This window comes from Macaca fascicularis, chromosome 11 (genome assembly GCF_037993035.2).
Source record: "Macaca fascicularis isolate 582-1 chromosome 11, T2T-MFA8v1.1".
Taxonomy (NCBI): Eukaryota; Metazoa; Chordata; class Mammalia; order Primates; family Cercopithecidae; genus Macaca; species Macaca fascicularis.
The window spans coordinates 124635601-124655657 of NC_088385.1; the positions used below are offsets into that span (position 1 = coordinate 124635601).

The 20057-nt window shown below is 46.6% G+C and overlaps 1 protein-coding gene across 3 annotated transcripts in view; it reads right to left on the bottom strand.

The window, feature by feature from the left end:
* KSR2 (kinase suppressor of ras 2) overlaps positions 1-20057 on the bottom strand; it is a 506936-nt gene that overhangs the window by 195067 nt on the left and 291812 nt on the right. For all 3 annotated transcript variants that reach the window (XM_005572358.5, XM_005572357.5, XM_015431615.3), the window contains exon 5: positions 7782-7966. In XM_005572358.5, coding sequence (XP_005572415.1) covers positions 7782-7966 — 185 coding nt within the window. The remainder of the gene's footprint in view (positions 1-7781; positions 7967-20057) is intronic.

A 20057-nucleotide genomic window follows, 5' to 3' on the forward strand; every position in this document is an offset into this window, starting at 1 on the left:
GGCTGGACTCGGTGATTTCTGAGGCCCTTTCCAGCTCTGACATCTATCCTAGAACAGAGATTAAAAATTGGGAGCCCCCAAACAAAATATAACCCACAAACCCGTGGCGTTATCCAATATGGGCTTATACAGTGTCAAAGGATGTATAATTGGGTGCTAACATTTTTTAAATGGGAGAGTGCTTGTAAAAGTCAGGATCTCCAACTTCTGAACAAATCAAACAATCGGGCAGCGCAGCGCTGGGCCCACATCTCCACGGGGCCACACCTGCTGGGGCTGGACAGCAACTGTCCCTGCCTCACCTCTTTCTTCTCTCCCCCACCTCAGGCTGCTACACTCTTTTCAGGTACTTCTTGGAACCCAGTAGGTATCTCAGAGAAAAAGCCCTGTTCCAGCTGGCATTTAAGGTGAAACTGAGACTTGAAACAGGTATTGACTTGCCATGATTATACAGATTGGCCCTGGTGCCGCCTTTCCTTATTCTTGTTCGGAAAATGAGGAGGAGGTCTGCGTTGGTTTCCTAGGGCTGCTATAATAAAATACCAAGAACTGGTGGCTTAAAACAAGACGGGTTTGTTCTCTCACTGTTCTAGACACCAGAAGTCCAAGAGCAAGGGGGCTCTTGATTTTCAAAGCAGGGTTGGTTCTTTCTGGAGGCTCTGAGGACATCATGTCCTCATGCCTCTCTCCCAGCTTCTGGGGGCTCCGGCAATCCTTGGCGTTCCTTGGCTTGTAGATACATCGCTCCAATATCTGTCCCTATCTTTACCTGGTGCCATCCTGGCATCTCTGTCCAAATTTCCCTCTTCTTATGAGGGCACCAGTCACACTGGACTAGAGCCCATCCTAATGACCTCATTTTAACTTGATCAACCTGCCAACACCCTATTTCCAAATAAGGGCACATTCACAGATATGTGGGGTAGGATTTGGGCACATCTTTTTGAGGCCACAATTCAACCCATGACAAGGCCAAATCTACCTCATTAAACGGGTAGAAATGAACACACAAGAGGTTGAAAACTCCTTTGAAACATAAAGACATTTAATAGATACATCTGCAAAGGAATCATGACAATTTGACACACGTGCAGTCCCTTAAGGCCCATTGCTTCCATCCAGGCTTTATCTTCTGTGTCAGTTTCTGGCACATTGAGAGAAATTTACATCTGGAATAACTCCCATCCCATCACAGAGAAGCACAAGGAAGGCTGAGGGCTGGGCTCCTGGCTTCCTGGAAATCCATGGGGCAAGTGTGCAGGGCACAGAAGGACCTTAAGTCTCCTGATGCCACACAGTGGAGTTTTCTATGAAGACATGATATACTAAGATTCAATGCCACTTATGTAGGCATCCTGCCAAGGACATCTAGCCTGAGTCCAGCCAGAAGGAAATATCGGGCAGACCCGAACTGAGAGATGTTCTATAAAGTAACTGACCCCTCCTCTTCCAAGAGGCCAAAGTCATACACAACAACAAAGAAGGCTGAGAAACTGTTCTAGCTTGCATAACTGCTAAACACAATATGTGACCCCAGATTCGATCCTGTACCAGAAAAAAAAATTGCTCTAAAGGATACTATTGGGGCGATAGATGAAATTGGAATCTGGCGAGATGAAAGTACTGATTCAATGTCAAGTTTCCTGAAATTGGTAACCTACGGGGTTATGTAAGAGAGTATGCAGCCTAGTCCCAAATGGTTCACAAAAATTAGAGAAAGAGAAAGAAAGAAGGAGAGAAAAAAGCAAATGTAGGAAAATGCTAAAAACCAGTGAATCTAAGTAAAGAGGGGCCTCGAAGTCCCCTGTGTTGTTCTTGCAACTTTTCTGTAAATTTGAAATTACTTCAAAATGAAAGCTTTAAAAAAAAACTGTCACATAACCCGGGGATTCTGAAATGCCAGCCTGTAGAACTCCCTGGAGAGCTTGTGAAAACTCAGATTACTGGACCTCTCCCCAGAACTTCTGATTCAATAGGGCTGGAGGGGAAGAGCAAGAATTTGCATTTCTAATAAGCTTCGGGATGCTGCTGCTGCTGGGGATGATGGTCTGAAACACATTTTGAGAACCCCTGGCAGAACCTGGTTTAAATTGTGGTCATGACCACCAAAATCACTAGGCAGAAAGAGTTAAGCTGGCTGCTTCTGGGAGGCAGGACTGGGGAGGGATAGTGCAAGAGATCAGTGCTTTTCATTAGGAACTGTTCTGTAGCGTTTTGTTTATTTCCAGGTTTATATATTTTAATGCCTGCAAATCATCTACATCTACCTGGCATGTAGCAGGTGGTCAGTACCCATTAAAAAACTGCTGGGACCTGAGTTCCTAAAAGATGCCAGGCAACGTGGTACCTCCTGTGTCTGCTGAGTCCTCAGGGGAAGAGAAGATACCAGCACCTACCCCAGCTCATTTTGGGGGAGCAAAGCCCTTTGGGTAACTCCAATAGGATATCTACTTTCCCCTTGGAATTGGCACCAATGAGTCCGGTCAAACCCAAACTGCTCAAAATATCTTCCAATTCTGAGACAAGACTGTGGTTCAGTCAGCAAACTTCTGTCAAGACATGAGCCTCTCCTCCCTCTCTTCTGGGGGTAATGAACCTTGGCCTTAAGCCTCATTAAACCCCATTATATAATCACCCCCATCCTGAGTCTCTTTATAACCCTTCCAGTGGCTTCCTTGGGAGCAGGCAGTTCTGCTCCATCAGTCTTTATTGCTACCTGCTGCCTTCCTCGACAAACCAGGCTTCTGACTCAGCCTCAAGGTGCACACAAGGCCAGGCTACCAAATGAGGGTCAGCTCTCTCTTAGCTTGTCCCCAGGACAAAGAGCAGGAGTTGCTTAGAGTTGGGATGAGCTGAGGGGCTGCCGTCTTTCAAGACACCTCATGAAGGACAATATTTCATAAGACCCAGGGCTAGTGGGTACTCCAGCTGGTGTCATTAAGACCAAGATGGGGAAGTTCTGGAACCCATCAGTCACTTGTTCCCCTTGGTAGCTGCTGCCCTGAAGCTGCTGCACCTGGTAGCTGTGTTCTCCCAACCCCAAGCCCCACCCAGAGTTTCCAAAACCAGCATTCTAAGTGAGTCATGGGCAGCTAATAAAGAAACACCCAGAAAACTGCAGGTGGCAAAATTACTATGTCATTCTTCATCTTCTACCAGAGATGTCCAGGATGGATGAGTCGCAGGAGCTTCCTGCAGCTTGTAATTTTGGCTCTGCAACTGCCTGGCCCCTACGGGGATGGCTACAACCTGGGACAACGGATCCCTAGAATAATCACAACAGAGTCGGGTGGAGCAGCAAAAGGCCAGTCAATGCAGGTGCTGCTTCCTAAGTGAGCACAGCACACTGACAAAGAGGCATCCTTTGAGCAAGGCTGTCACCCACAACACGCTCCCCCAGTGATGCAAGGGCATCGGAGAGAAAACTTGAGCATGCTCAGTTCCCTACCTGATGAGCAAGCAAGTTTTAATGAAGATGACATTGCAGTTTCACAACCTAGCATTGCAGAGTGGAAGATTCAAAAGGATGGCAAACTTCACCTCTTTCCTGACCTTGTGACCTTGGGCCAAGTGCTTAAACTCTCTCAGCCCCAGTTTCTTCATCTGTAAAATGGGGATAATAGTATATTATTATAGAGGATAGTAGAGTTTAAATGAAATAATAAAAGTAAACTGCTTTGTGCAATGCCTGGAACATTGTCAACACAATACATACCGATTGCTATTGTGACCATGGTTTTCATCATTGTTGCAAGCCACTTCATCATGTAACATATGGCAATAGCTCCCAAAGCCACCCTTGATTGAGACTCAGTGCTGTAAGTACCAATCTCCATGCTAGTGAATTTACGTGCATTTCTCAGTGTATCCTCACTGCATCGTTGCTGGGTAGAAAATAGACTCAAGAGGTTGATTTGTCCAGTGACTTAACAGCATCCAGTTAATTGCTTTAAACCCGAAGTCACTTCTACCAGCCAGTAATGAATGATGACAATTATTTCTTCCATCTAGGTGGCACTCTTTCATTCTGAAATCGGCTTTCTTTAGGGGATTTAAGACAGCCTGACCTTCACCAGCTGGGATCAGAGATAGAAAACAAGGAACTCACAAGCTTGCAGACTGGTGGAGTAAAGATGATCCATTGGTGAAGAGCACCTAACCAAACCACCAGAGCATGGTGGCCCACCCAAACGCAACACAGAGTAAATACAGCAAGGGTGGAGAGATAAGTCCACTGATCTCTATTTCTCTGGGAAGCAGGTTCATTTGAGTCAACATCTCCCATGGTGAACAGAAGCATCTCATGTCTTTCATACTAGCCCTACCTGAGTGAGGCTGTGAACCCCAAGGGCTGAACCTTGGAGACAGATTCCTCCATCAGCGAAGGCTCCTGCCATTCCCCTCCCTCCCTTTCCTCACTTGCCACTCCCAGGCCAGGGGACTAGGGTAAGCCCCAAGAAGGTGATGTCCTTCTCATGCCCCACTCGAGGTGGCTGGGCACCCTGAGGTTGTGAGGCTCGGCCACACTACAGCCAGATCTGCCTAACGCTGTCCCCAGGCATTACCATCATGGGGGAATAAGATGGCGTGTCACTGCCCTTCACAGTGCAGACCAGAGCCAGAGCCAACAGTGACAAACAGGCAGACAGACTGAGCCGGGCATGGATGCAGCCCCAGGGGCCCCCTTGGCTGGGTCAGCAGGAGGAAGGCTGCCACCAGGGTCCAAAAGCAGGGAGTTCTCTTCTGAAATTCACAGTGGCGGGGGAATGGGAACGATTACAAACAAGGAGGAGCCAGCACCCGGTAGCTGTGTTCTCCCAACCCCAAGCCCCACCCAGAGTCCCCAGAACCAGCATTCTAAGTGCGTCAAAAGATTTGCCTAGGAAATCTCAGTGGGTAGACCTCAGAGTCACTGAAATGGACCCTCAGGGAGTGCATACCCCTGGGGAAACTGAGACCCAGATAGAGAAAGGAACTTGCTGCATTGAAGTGATACAATGCAGGCTAGATTGCATGTGGATTCAGAAGGGACCCCACGGACAAGTTCATGCACCATTCTGAGCCTCAGTTTCTTGATCTGTAACATGGGAATTCTACTACCTGCCTCACAGACTGGGGCGAGTCTTAACTGAAATAGTGCAGCTGACACACCAGGCAGAGACAGAGGCCACACAGGCAATGGGCAGCAACACTGAAATTCCAACAGAGAGCATCTCATTTCCCAGACTGGAACCTGCCGCACCACACCAGGCTGCCTCTGTTCCTGTTACTTGTTAGAATCAACAGATAGGGAACTGGTCCCTGGGGTTTCAGCTAATAGTTGGGTTACACACTCATTTTTCCACTGAGACTCAAATGCTATCTTTCTTCTTTCTGGGAGATCAGAGAGCAACTTCTTTGCACGCAAGAACCAAGACTGTCCAAGAGGCAGTTGTGCTCCTGGTGCCTCATACTGCTGGGAGCTGCCTTTTAATTAAGGACTTTGCTCCTGTCCACAGGCAAGCAGAAAAGCTTTTCCTCTTAGGTGGAGACCAGGGCAGGAACAAAAAGTTAGAAGCCACAATGAATCCTCAAAAACTCTTTGGTAGGGACGGGGGCTCAAATGTTCAAATCCATGGGGGTTTTTTGGGGGGTTTTTTTTGTTTGTTTTTGTTTTTTCAAAGCAGGAGGGAGATGTTTTTACTCTGGCCAAAACTAAAATGCAGAGCAGTGGTCAAACCCCTGGAGGGGGCCCTGCTGACATTTACTCATAGGATGGTGATGACCAAGGACAGATGGCTGCTAGAGGCAGTGACCCAGAGTCATGCCAAGGCAAATGCCAAGCACCCTTAGGGCCATGGGTAAGTGGGGAGGGGGAGTAAACTGCAAGGCATTTAGCCACAAAAGCCCCAAATTAACCATCAGACCACAGGCTGTAAGTGCTTCAAGAATAAAACATCATCATAAAAGCCACCATTTATTATGAACCTACTGTGTGCCAGGAACTGTGCAGAAGGCTTGGCATGCATGAGCTTATCTAATCCTCACAACTATCTACAAGGTGAACCTCTTAGTGTCCCCATTTTACAGATGAGGAAACAGGTTCAGAGGCTTTGAATTCACTTGAGGTCATGCACAATTGCTTAAAAGTAGAATAACTGGGGTTCAAACCCAGGCATCTGTTCCTGGTTGTGACATCTGCCTCACCTGGCTGTTGCTACACACTGGACATGTCACTATCATGCTTTTCTTCATCCACGCTCATGCAGCCACTCTCTTTGACTACCACGCAGGCCCACCCTCATGAAGGGTGCTCTCTCTGGCGGTGATTTCTCTGGACAAATTAATAAATTGGCTTTCTGGTGTGGACCTGTGAGCCATGGGTGCTATTTTAGTTTGCTCGATTTAGAGCCTGCCTAACCTGGGCACTGAGACAAGGCAGTCTCTGGATTGACCCCTATATGATGTCCACATGGTTTATCAGTCTACATCCTCAGCTGATTCCTACCATGGATGCGCCATATACACCCGTGGGCTATAAACCAAGCTCACCACCCAGGCCCGAGCCTAACCATCTAGCTGGATGTTGGATATTACATGTGCCTTTTTTTCCAGGCAAGAATTAATAGATCTTGCCAAATTCTCAACATGTAGGAACCCTTACGTGAAAGTAATGAAGAAAATCCCACATTTAGAGAAAGGCATTCTGCTGGCTATTTGAGCCGTCATGGTTATCAAATGATGCGTGATGTGTTAGAAATAACCGAATTCAAATCCCAGCTCAAATACTCAACACCTGTGTGACTTTGTGCAAGTTCTTTGACGTCCCTGGGCCTCAGTTTCCCCTTCTGTACAATGGGAATAATCCATCTGCACGAGGGATTGTTGCAAGAACTAAATGGGGCCCCGCCTATGAGTGATTAGCATGTAACAGTGCTCAATGAACACGTCTCATCATTTCTCAGAGCAGCAACACAACGTGCACAGCCTGTGGCTGAATTAAGGGCCAAGGGTTATGTCATCTACATTCTCAGAGCCCTTCCTTTTCTTGAGCAATCAATCAATAAAAGTTGTTGTCTTGGCTGGAGGACTGGCTGGGTTTTATTCAGGGGGCTGCCCCTCTGACCATGTCTGTGCCTGTTCGGCAAATTGGGCCTCTGGGTAGAGAAGATTAAACACCTTCTGAAACCTCAGCCCTCCATCACCAAAAAGTTCCATTTCTGCTCCAAGTAATAACCATCCTGTCTCCAGCAGAAATTCATAAGAGCAGAGAGTAAACCACCCCAGGCCATGCTCAACCGCATTTGAACCCAAATACATCTTTGAGATGGAAAGGTTATATATGTTGACCCGAGTGGGAAAAAAAATACAAAACTGAATCATAGATGCCTTAGCCACAGCGGCCAAGAAAAGTCCTGTAATCAGGCAGCTGAGAGACAGCGGGGAGGAGGGAGAGAGAGGGCGGGTGCTTCCCTGAATGTCTGCTTGCTTTCCTCTATCTTTCCTTCACACCTGCAGGGGAAAGAACGGGAACCAGGGACCAATGACAACACCCAGTCAACCTCCCCAGTGTCAATGATGCCCCCCTCCAAAACCATCCAAATGGATGTGAGTGGCACAGGCAGATGTTGCGGGGTGGGGGGAGCCATGGGCAGAGCATGGGTGAAGCTCTATCAGTGAGCATTTTACAAGCCCTCGAGATAAAGAAAAGAGAGTTTGCACCTGGCGCAGAGGACAGCAGGTGCCGGGGAGAAGGAGGTGGCGCGGCCGGCGTCCCCAGTGCAGCCCGGCGGGGGACTTACTTGCAGAGAAGTTGGCCTCGGTGTGCACAGGAGGGGTGGAAGGCAGGAAAGGTGCGTGTCCCACAAAGAAGGAGCGGAGGGAGCGCTCGGACAGCAGCGGGGAGCGCTGCTGAGAGGGGATGTTCTCGCAGCTGCCTACGCTGCTGTGGATCTTGAGGTTCAAGGGTTTGCTCTTCTTCTTGGCTCTGAAAGGGAGACAGAAAAAGAGGAAAAGGAAATATATCCATAGGTGCGCAAAGTTACAGCAGGGAGGCCCAGACTTGTGTTTCCCATGAGGGATCCAAAACCCACAGGGAGAAATTAGAAGAGCCACAGGCTTTTAGGTAGAGACACAAGGGCTGGGTAACAAGGGTTTGCCCTCTCACCCCTAGGTCCCTCTGAGAAGCTCATTCTGCCATGGAGCACAAGCAAACACTTCAGCCATTCTTTTTCGCCCAGCTCCCTAGAGAAGCTCCAGAGAGCCAGGGTCAAGTTCAGCTTCCAACTCCAATCCCACAACTTTTGCCTAAACATCTCGAGTCCCCAGAGCTCCAAGCCCCCAACCTGTGGCCAAGCTGCCCTTTGGCCATTTGACAAAAACAGCAAATCCCAGGCTGTCCTCAAGTGAGTCCAGATCTGTGTCAAGGTGGCATTCACCATCTACATGTTTCATCCCCAAATCCACTGCCCTTCCTCCAGGGAACAATGATCAGTGCATTTCTGTAGATGTTAAGCCTGACGACTTTCAAGAGATCTAAGTAGACTAAGCCTTCGGTAGGATCCCAGTGCCTCTTCTGCAAATGCTTCCTCTTGCTCAGAACTTCTAGTGCTGGGCTCCTTCTTCTCAGCCCACCCACGGCTCTGTCTGGCTCTTGGTCCAGTGCCTGCCAGGAGTCTCAGACGGTGCCCACCTTAGGAGTTCAGGAGGGAGGGTGCTCCCCCAGATCATAGGCTGGATCTGATGGGGTGCCTCACAGGCAGCTGCCAGAGATCAGAAGAGTGATATAGACGAGGGACCCTGGGTGCCCCCACCCTTCATCGCTGTGCCCACCATAGCAGCATTGCTGGAGGAGAGCAGGTGCAGCTTGTAGGAATTACACTATTCTGGGGTCACACTCCCCAGATTCAAATAACTAGTCTCACCAACCCCGGGTGAGTCCATTAAACTTCTCAAGCCTCAGTTCTCTTGCCTACAAAAGAGTCCTCCTTTGGAGAATTGTGGAGTGAATTTAAAAATGCCCATAAGTGACTCAATACAAAGTAGAAACGTGAATTATTATTATTATATTATGGAGATCTGTCTGATAGTTCCTTCAGAAGAAAGAATCTGCAGCTAAAACCAAGCAGAAGCTTCTGGAAAGTGTGGTTCTTCTCTTGGGGACTCTTTAAGACCCAAGAGATTGAACGGTATTCTTTGTACACTCTGTGCCCAGCAAAGCGAGTCACATAGAGAAGGAACTTAAATATTTGTTGAATGATCTCTAAATGGTAAAAGGAAGGAAGGTAAAGAGGAGCTCTTCCAGGGACCCCTCAGCTCACAGCCTTTGATCTATGACCGGTTATAGATTCATTCAAGAGAAGAGAGAGGGGTGATGTCTGATCTCAATCCTACACATGGGCATTGGTCTCACCCCACCAGTGGGTGAGCATCTGCCTTCTGCACTACAATATGGTGCATTCATGGCAACAATTGTGCAATAAAGCCAGGGGCTCTCCCTTACACAGAATCATAAAGGTAATGCATAGGTAACTCACTGAAACAGATAATGGCGTGATATTTAAGCAATTAATAGAAATGTGTTATGAGTGCTAGTATCCATCAGAGTTAAGCTTATGACACAATCTGATACTATCAAAAATAAGTGCAATGTATACCAAAGGCTGAGAATAACTATGCCCTCAAGAATGGATCTGTCACATGCTGGCCATTTCTTAGTATAGAGCTACCCTGTCCAATAACAGAGCTACTCGTCCACATTAGCACTTGAATTTGTGGCAAGGCTTGACTGAAATAGACTTAGAATGAAAAATAATAATAATAATGGACAATATCTAACAATACTTTTGTAAGCATCAAATGTTGGGGTAAATATACATTGCTAAAATTTAAAAAAAAAAAAAAAAAAAAAAGAGGGCTGGGTGCAGTGTCTCATCTCAGTAATCCCAGCACTTTGGGAGGCCAAGGTGGGAGAATAACTTGAGGCCAGGAGTTTGAGACCAGCCTGGGTAACATAGCAAGACCCTGTCTCTATAAAAAATTTAAAAATTAGCCAGATATGGAGGCATGTGCCTGCAGTCCCAGCTACTCAGGAGGCTGAGGTGGGAGGATCACTTGAGGCCAGCAGTTTGAGGCTGTAGTGAGCTATGACTGTACCACTGCGCTCCAGCCTGGGTGACACAGTGAGACCCTGTCTTTAAAATAATAATAATGATAACAATAAAATTTAAAAATGATAAAGAAAGTGAGGGGCTTAGCAATTATTCACAGTCTGTTGCTGAAATAAAAAAAAAAGCAGGGTATTTAAGATTCTTTTAGAATTGTTTCTTTTTTTCAAGGCATCTTCCTTGCCAACAGATTATTAGGAGGTGAAATTACTCCATTTCCAACAGGACCTCTCATACTGAGAGAGAGATGGAAAGGAGACACTAAAAACAAGGATTCCAGCCAGGTGCTGATTAAGCTTTCATCTGAAACGGAGAGAATACAGCTCTGAAATTATAGGCATAAAACATGGACATTTAAAATTTTTCAACTTGATCAAACAGGAGGTTTCATCATAATAATAACAACAGCAACAACAGCCAGTGTTACTGCTGCTTTGATTTGAGTGCCGACTGTCCTAGGGACTGTATCAAGTGCTTTGCTTTTCATGTATGACCTCACTTAAGTGCCATAGTAACCCTAGGTGGGAGATGCTGTTATTATCCTCTCCCCAACGATGAGGACTCCAAAGTAAAGAGATCAGGGATGCGGTGAAAGTGGTCCCAGCCCTGAAACCAGGCAGTATATGGCACCAGGGTGCATCTCTCAACTGCACCCACACCAGACCCTGCGTGTCAGTCCCAACCCCACATCATCACCACCCCAAGGCCAGCTATACTGAGAAGTTTGATTTGGGACATGCTCAGGTCAGAGGCACAGGGGTGGCCAAGAACTGAGCCCCAAATCTTCACTTTTGCTTCATCCACCTCTTTTCTTGGAACCCTTTCACCAGAACCACCCAGAAACCTCATACAGATATTTCCCTTTGACCCCCTGTCTCCAGCACTGAGCCCTTTTGCTCTGGAGTAATTAAAGAGAAAAATGCTGTAATAGATGAAGGAGACGGGGCGGGGACCCTGGAGAGTCCCTGTTTAGTGGCCCCCATGGAACGGCAAAGCTGCCCCTTACAGAGTGTTTCTACCATTTCTCTCCCTCCTCCACCTGGTGAACCCCTACACATACTCCATGGTCCAGTTCAAATATTAACGTGTATAATGCCCTCTCCAACCCACAGAGTCAGGTAACTTATCATTCCCTCACCTCACTCTCTTAGTACCTGCTTTCCCATCACATGCTGGAAAAGACCCAATTTCCTTAACATGGTCCCCAATATCTACCCACACACACACCTGGGTCTGGCTCTGGGGCCTTCTCACTCTTTGTATATGCTCTCTCCACCACCGGGAGTACCCTCCGTTGCTTTGCATGGTTAAACCCTATTTGTCTTTTATGACTTGGCTCTGATGTCCTCTCCTCCAGGAAGTCTTCCTTGATATCCTAATTCATTTCAGCATGAGTCAGGTGTTCTTCCTCCAGGAAGTCTTCCCTAATACTCCCTCTTCCCTCCTAGACTTGGCTGGGTGTTCCTTCGCAGTTCTCTCTCTCTCGATTGATTGACTGATCATTAGATAGATAGACAGATAGATAGATAGATAGATAGATAGATAGATAGATAGATAGACAGATAGACAAACAGATTGATGGCTACAGTTTCCCATTTTTTCACATTTGCTGTCTTCCAAGTACACTGTGGTCTTTCAGGGCAATGACTCTGTACGGTTCATTTTCCTATTCTTGGCAACCAGCACAGAGCCTGGCACACAGTAGGCGCTCATTAAATGCTTACTAAATGACTGTTCTGGATTAAGACTCTGGCACACATCACATTCCCTTCTAATTCTTTGCCTTCCACACGTGACTGTAGACTCCTTGAGGTCAGGAACCATGTGGTTTTCCCTGTTGGATCCTTCATCCCTTAGCTTGGTACTAGTTGAATGAAATGAAACTTTTCAGTGGGCTTGAAAACATTTCTTCCCTTCCCAAGGAGTGTGCTTAAGAGCGCTTGGTTCAAAGCTGCATCCAAAAGGAATCTTTCAGCTCCTCCTACCCACCTCCCCCAAACTCCCGTCCTGCCTGCCCGGGAGTGGAGCGCCCTCTTGTGGCCAGAGCACAGCCTCCTTGCAGATTTTCAGAATCCCTGGATGAAGAGTTTTAGAAAAGTCTGTTGGTTTAAGCCTGGGGGCATCCCACACAAGCAGCTGAAAAGTCCCACTGTGCAGAAGGCCTGCTGCTCGCTGGCTTGAGGGAGTCTAAGCATGCCTGCAAAGTCTCCTTAGTGCCTGGAACGCCAACTCTGCTTATCTCCCCCAGGGCTCACGGCGAGGACCAGAAAGGAGCTTCCAGTTACAGCAGCACATACTGGCGGACTCTTTCTTGCCCATGGTCAGAGAAGAAAGGAAAGCAAGGCGGGGCTGGGGGGGGTGGGGAGCGGTTCCATTTCATCATTTCATCCCACGCAAATGCTCAATGTTGAAGATTCAAAGAAACATCCATACACGGACACAAATGACTGTTCCTAATGACTGTGACTGCGTACTTAAGATTTAGTGAATATTTTGCAGCATATCACACAGATGCAGTATAATTTAGTGGTTAAACTCATAGGCCTTGGGGTAAGAGAGACTGGGACTTAAGTCCCGATTGTGACCTTGAGAAAGTGATCTCAGTTTCCTCATCTGGGCAATGGGGACAATACTAACACAATCTCAGAAGGCTATTGTGAGAATTCTATGAGATAACAAGCTTGGCACGAGACCCAGCACAGAGTGAGGGTTCAGGTGATATCACCTGCTATTAAAGTCATGATGACCAGGTCAAATTAGATGTCTGTATAGCTATAGAAATAGACTGGAAGAAGCCAAAATTGAAGCCAAGTTGCAATTTTCACCCAAAATATCCAACAAACTTTTCTTTTCTTTTTTCTTTTCTTTTTTTTTTTTTTTTTTTTTGAGACAGAGTCTCACTCTGTCACCCAGGCTGGAGTGCAGTGGTATGATCTCGGCTCACCACAACCTCTGCTTCCAGGGTTCAAGGGATTCTCCTGCCTCAGCCTCCCAAGTAGCTGGGACTACAGGCATGTGCTACCACACCCGGCTAATTTTTGTGTTTTTAATAGAGACGGTGTTTCACTATGTTGGCCAGGCTGGTCTCGAACTCCTGACCTTGTGATCTGCCCGCCTCGGCCTCAGCCTCCCAAAGTGCTGGGATTACAGGCGTAAGCCACTGCATCCAGCTATATCCAACACACTTTCAATCTACCATGGCCCTTAGTGAGTGAAGAGGACACGGCAAAACCCTCTGGTGATAGATAACCACTATCATCTCCGAAATCCTGACAGGAGCCTTGAGGCACTGAGTCAAGCGACAAGACCAGATCCTCTGGCAAGAAGAACCAAGTCTGACCCAGCACAAGTTTAGCAGGAGCTCAATGACCTCAGAGTCAATCTGTTTTACCAACCATGGCCACAGATGGAGGGGAGAAGGGGTATATCTAAATAAGGGTTAGTTGGACAGAAGGATGGATGAAAAGATGCATGGATGGAAGAATGGAAAGAAAGAAGGAAGGGTGAAAAAGTAGAAGGATGGAATTGATGAAGGACAGAGAGGATGGGAGGATGAGAACACAGATAAAAGGAAGGGAGGATGGGGGAGGAAGATGAAAGAATGGAAGGATAAATGGATGAAATAAAAGTGAGAATGAGAAGACAGAAGAATCGATAAAGGAATGGAGAAGAATGGGAGAATGGAAGGATGGACAGATGGAAGGAGGATGGAAGGATAGACAAATGGAAAGAGGAAGGAAGGATGGAAAAGGGAAGAACGGTGGGATGAAAAGATGGAGAGAAAGAAGGGCAGAAGAGAGAATGGGAGTAAAAGAAAACGAGAGAATACATGGGTATTTGATTAGAGTAGGGTGGAAAGAAATCCCATATTGCTTCCTACCCATCAAGGAAGCCTTCATGGACAAGATGTGGGATCCACCTTTTCCATCCACCCTCATTACCAAGGCATGGTCAGAGAGGAAAAAACAGACACAAATGACTGTTCCTAATGACTGTGACTGTGTACTTAAGATTTAGTGAATCCCACGTTTGCAGTGTATCCCACAGATACAATTAAAAAGGACATTCTTTCCCATGATCTTTGTAGGATATTAGATATCTGTCACACAGATGTCTCATCTGGAAATAAGGCCAATTCAGAGAAAATCAACAAAAGGAGGTGGCACAAAACATTGGAAAGGGAAGCCCCATCCTCCGGGGCCATATCAGCCCTGGGTGTACCATGGTGCTTTCCGGATGGGCCAGCAAGTCAGGGCTCCCTGACAAGGTAAGCTGTGCAGAGGGGCTGGGCTAAGCCAAGGCTGCACATCTATGTTAGGGAAAGGCACTCAGCTCCAGGCCATCACCTGTGCTTAGGAAAATACATGTGTTTCCCAAGTCCAGCAAGGGACTCTTTCAGTGTTGGAATCTGGGAAACCTCCTCTCACTTTTCTGATGCCCAGTTTACATAGAGTATCAAAACTGAAAATATCCCAAGAAATCTTACATTGTCTTTGAACGAGTTCATTATTCTCCATCTCTAGCCCCATTGTTCTGGTCCAAGCCACCAACTTCCTCTCACCTGGGCTGCCGCTGCCTCCTCACTGGAATCCCAGACTCACTTTTATTTGGTTCCATTTTTGCTTTTTTGTTATATTAAGGTGAAATTCACATAATGTAAAATTCACCATTTTAAATGGAATAACTCAGTAGCATTAAGTTCATTGATCATATTGGAAGATCACAACCTCTATCTAGTTTCAAATGCTCACAACTTCAAAAGGAAATCCCTTACACATTAGTCACTCCCATTTCCCCTTTCCTACAGCCCCTGCCACCACCTTGCTCTCTCTATGGATTTGCCTATTCTGGATATTGCATATAAATGGAATCCTACAAGATGTGGCCTTTTGTGTCTGGTTTCTTCACTCAGTACAATGTTTTTGAGGCTCATCCATGTTCTAGCATGGATCAGCACTACATGCCTTTTCATGGTTGAGTAATTGGATTCCACTTTGGATGCTTTACAAGGTATTCTCTACTCAGCAGTCAAAGGCAGGCTTTAAAAAGTATACATTGTATCATGTCACTCTTCTGCTTAAAACCCCACAAAGGTTTCCCGTTGTTCTCTCCTCTTACGGTCTATAAAAGCTTCCTAGGACCCTCCACACCTACCGTCCAACTTCTTGTGTCATCTTGGACTACAGTTGTTCTGGTCATCTTTCTGGTCCTTGACCACACTAAATGCTCTACCTCAGGGCCTCTGCACATGCTGTTCCTGCTGCCTGGGACATTATTTCCCATTCTGCTTGTTAGTGGTATCCTACTCATCGTTAAGGTACCACTTCCTTAGAGATGCCATCCTTAACTCCCAAACCAGCCAGATCTCCTGGTTACACCTGCTCCCAGCACCACCTGCTTTCCTTCTTAGAATGCATCCCAGCTGGAATTCTGCATTTACTTATGTGGTCACCAGAGGACTATCTGTCTCCCCTAGGGCCCGTGCCCATGACACAAAAAGGGCCTGTATCCTCACCATCTAGCATAAGGCACGGATCCAGAAGCTGGGTCTACAGATGCTCACCCTAGCCCATGTATCCCACCTCAAGCAAGGACGATGTGACACCTTCTATTTGGGGGGAATTCTAAAGGAATGTGACCCAGTCTCCACTTGCAAGTCAGAAGGGCTGGTTTAGCAGCATCTTCCCAGTTAATTCCCAAGTAAGGGCTCTTCAAGGACAGAAACACAATTTCTTTTTCTGACAATTTCTTCTGTCAGCCCCTGGCCACCCTTGGCCTAGGTCTGGCAGGTGGTTGCACATTCAGAAAACTGAATCGATACCCTTTTGCCAGCCCACCTCTCCCAGCCTTCGTCACAGAGATTGTCAAGGGAAGCCCCAAACTGATGTTTAGTCTTTGCACCATTTCCTTTTCCCAAAGTGTGCTGGGGTCTGAAACAGAGCTGCCGGCTCACATGGCCTCAGCTTCCTTAAACATGTGGTTGTGTCCCCTTGAACTCAAAAGCCTTCACCCGGCCAAATCCCTCAGCATCTCATTAACTGTGTCTGCAGCATCTGGCCCAGCCAATTGGGAGGAAATGGCAGGGCTGGGAACAGGCAAGCTCCTCACAAGCCTGCTTTGAGGACAGGCAAGAGCACACATTCTCACCCTGTGCAGAAAAATGCTAATCCAGTAACCATTTCCCCAAACAGGAAAAATCCCTACTGGTCTGACACAGGGCTGTGAGCTGTCCCTATCAAGTGGCCCTTTTAAACCCTTTGCTCTTGGGCTGATCCAATGACCTAAGAGGAGGCTTCCAGGAAAGACTCTTTTCAAAATCAAAGAATGCACAATGTTCTGGGGCAGCAGAGCTTACAAGCCCTCGGCTCAGCTGCTCAGAGCCTAGGAAAGGGAACAGTTTGGAAAAGCAAAGCCCCGTTATGTATAACACCACAGGGATGTTTATTGAGAATCTGCTCTGTTCTTGGCCACAGGCGATAGCCCTCATTTCTGGCTGAAGCACTCCCCACGCATGGCATTAATCAACCAGGGCCCTGGCAAAAAAAAAAAAAAAAAAGGTGGGGGGCATGGATGAGCCAGTGAAATAGCACAAGCTGCATTTCCCCAAGTGTGGAGGAACATGCAGTCCTTTTAAAGGAGACATGTATGCATCTTTTTGCATGTTAATAAAATTCAAGAAATAGACTTTGCATGTCAAATCTATAATTTCGTAGTAATTATTTTCTATATGCAAAAGATACTAAGAAGGAGAAAAAGAAGAAGGGGGGAAGAGAAAGAAGGATGAGACAAAGGAAGACAAAGGAGAAAAAGGAAGAGAAAAAGAAGAACAAGAAGACAAAGAAGGAAAAGAAGATGTTGGCTAAAAAATGTTAAGTAAACTATAGTAGAGATCCCACCCAAATGGCTAAAAATAGATTGACAGTTACAAATGTTGGCAAAGATATAAGGCAACCAGAATTCTTCTAAAATCCTGGTGGGAGTGTAAATTGGTACAACCGTTTTTGAAAAATGACTTGGCAGTATCTACTAAAAAAGCTCTGACCCAATGATTTTACTCCCAGGCATGTACCTAATCAAAATGAGTACCCATGTCTGAAAAAAAAAAAAAGACCTTTGTAAGAATGTTCATGGCAGCATTATTCATAAGGGCCACACAAACACTGGGAACATCTCAATGACCATCAATAGTAGAAGGGCTAAATAAGTCATAGTGTACAAATGCTATGACTTGAATTCTCAAACACACAAAGTCTGAGAATGACAGTGAACAAGTAGAGAAGGGTGTCCATCATTGGGATAAGATGATGATGCCAGGCCTGGGAAGCAAGAAGCTCTCCTTGAAGAAGGGAGCATACAATAGCATCATCAAAGGCATCCAGAGAAAAGATGTGCAAGGAATACTTGGCCAAAGTGCCTTTTCTCCCCACACTGAGTTTTTGGTCTTAAGACATTCTCTCGGTTCTCACCATCAATGCATGTTATGGGCTGAATTTTGTTGCCCCCTCAAGTTCCTATGTTGAAGTCCTAACCCCTAGGACTTCAGAATGTGGCTGTATTTAGAGATGGAGACTTTAAAGAGGTGACTAAGCGTAAATGACATCATAAGGGAGAGGCCTAATCCAATATCATTGGTGTCTTTATAAGAAGAGGACAAGACACCAGACACCGGCTTACATAGGAGCTGCCATGTAAGGACACAGCAAGAGGATGGCCATCTGCAAGACGGAGAGAGAGGCCTCAGGAGAAACCAACCCTGCCAACACCTCGATCTTGGACTTCCAGCCTCTAGAACTGTGAGAAAATACATTTCCATTGTTTAAGCCCCTCGGTCTGTGGTATTTTGTCATAGCAACCCTAGCAGACAGTAACCTCATCTCAAGGGATTCCTTGGCATCATAACTAGAACAAGAAAAATACCTACCACTTTTTGTGGGATAGTTACTGGGGACCACACATAGGACTGGCCACTCTATGAAATTCTTATTCTAGCGGTGTCTGAATTTCTTTGTTTGCTGTCTCTGCCAACTAAAATACGAGCTCTATCTCAATCTTGCTTACTAATGTTGTCTCCAAGGCCTAGAAAAATGTCTGACACACAGCGTGTCCTCCAAAACTACACTTTGGATGAATGTACAAGTGAATATTAACATCAAGCCTTGTAGGCAGTTCCATCTTACAGATGAAGAAACTGAGTCCAGAAAGTTCTGAGCTGCTTTTTTTTTTTTTTTTTTTTTTTTTTTGAGACAGTCTCACTCTGTTGACCAGGCTGGAGTGCAGTGGTGTGATCTTGGCTCACTACAACCTCTGCTTCCTGGGTTCAAGCCATTCTTCTGCTTCAGCCTCCCAAATAGCTGGGATTACAGGCATGTGTCACCAAAGCCCAGCTAATTTTTTTTTTTTTTTTTTTTTTTTTTTGTATTTTTAGTAGAGATAGTGTTTCACCATATCGGCCAGGCTGGTCTTGAACTCCTGTCCTCAAGTGATCCACCCAACTCACCCTCCCAAAATGCTGGGATTACAGGAGTGAGCCACCATGCCCGGCCAGTGCCAGGCTTCTAACCCAATTTGTCCAGATCCAGAGCCCAGGCTCTCACAGCTACATCCCACTCTGGTGCCAAAAAGAGGATACTACCCCCTGCCCCCATCAACCCCTGCCAAGCTTCAGATTGCAGACATCTTCACGTACTAGGAGTTAGGATTCCCAGGCTCTCTGGGTGAGACCTACATGACTTCCTCCTCACTGTGACCCAAGACCTTGACCACAAGGAGATTCGGACTGAAGAACAGATTTCTTGCAAGAAGCAAAGGAGTTCTCCTCCAGGTACAAAACAGAACTGCTGAGGTACCTAAGAGGTGTTACCTGCATCTGTCCTCTCAAACCAAGCATCCATGACACAGGATCTGGCCTGGGAGGAATATGGTTCCCCTATGGTCATGGGATCTGTTTGGGGATAACGCACCTCTCAGAGAATGATCCATGTAACCCTGAAGGGACCTCTGTAGTGCAAAGGCAGGTTTTATGTGGGTGAGGACAATGGACAACATGATGTGGGCAGCAGGGACTGAATGCCAAATGGCCCTGGATGATGGTCCTCCTCCCCTTGTACCAGCTGTGTGGTCTTGGACAAGTCACTTCTCCTTTCTGAGCCTATCTCCTCATTTCTTAAAGAGGGATATCATCCAAGGGTGGTGATGGTACATGAGACAAGGTCTGCTGAGGGGTCTGCCAGGGAAGGGACATGGCATCAGTGGCACCAGAAGGAGAGACTGGCATCACCCTCTTGGCATGAATCCCTTTTGTTTCTAGTAAATTTCCTACTTCATGAAGGCACATGGCCCAAACTGTTTCCCCTGTCTGCTTTCACCTTGAACCTGCTCTGGCTCAGCTTCTCTGTGCCTTCACTCTCCTAGGACCCAATACTGTCTTCTCTCCACATATCCTTAAAGACTGAATTCAAGTCTGAGCTCCTTTGAATCTTCCAGAACCATCCAATTCAGGTTGCTATCACCAGCACTCCATGTGCGTCAGCACCATGCCTGAGCATTTCCTATGGCCCAGGTACCAGCTCTCCATGTGCATTAACTCATGCAGTCCTCACAACAACCCAACAAGGAAGGTACTCGAGTTACACCCATTCCATAGATGGGGAAACTGAAGTTCAGAGAAGTTATGCGGCACTTGGTCAAAAATTCAGCACACACCAACCAAACACACTCTCTAAGTATGATGCACTGTGTTCTTACACTTCAGCGTGTAAAGGGAAATAGAAGACACAGCTTCCATTGTCAGCAACCCTGACTTGTGTATCACATCTGCACCAGCACAGACCTGGCCATGAGGCAGGAGTCTTTGACACCTGCAATAAGGGTATGGATGTCTCAAGACACAGCAGAAATCTCAAATCAGATGTG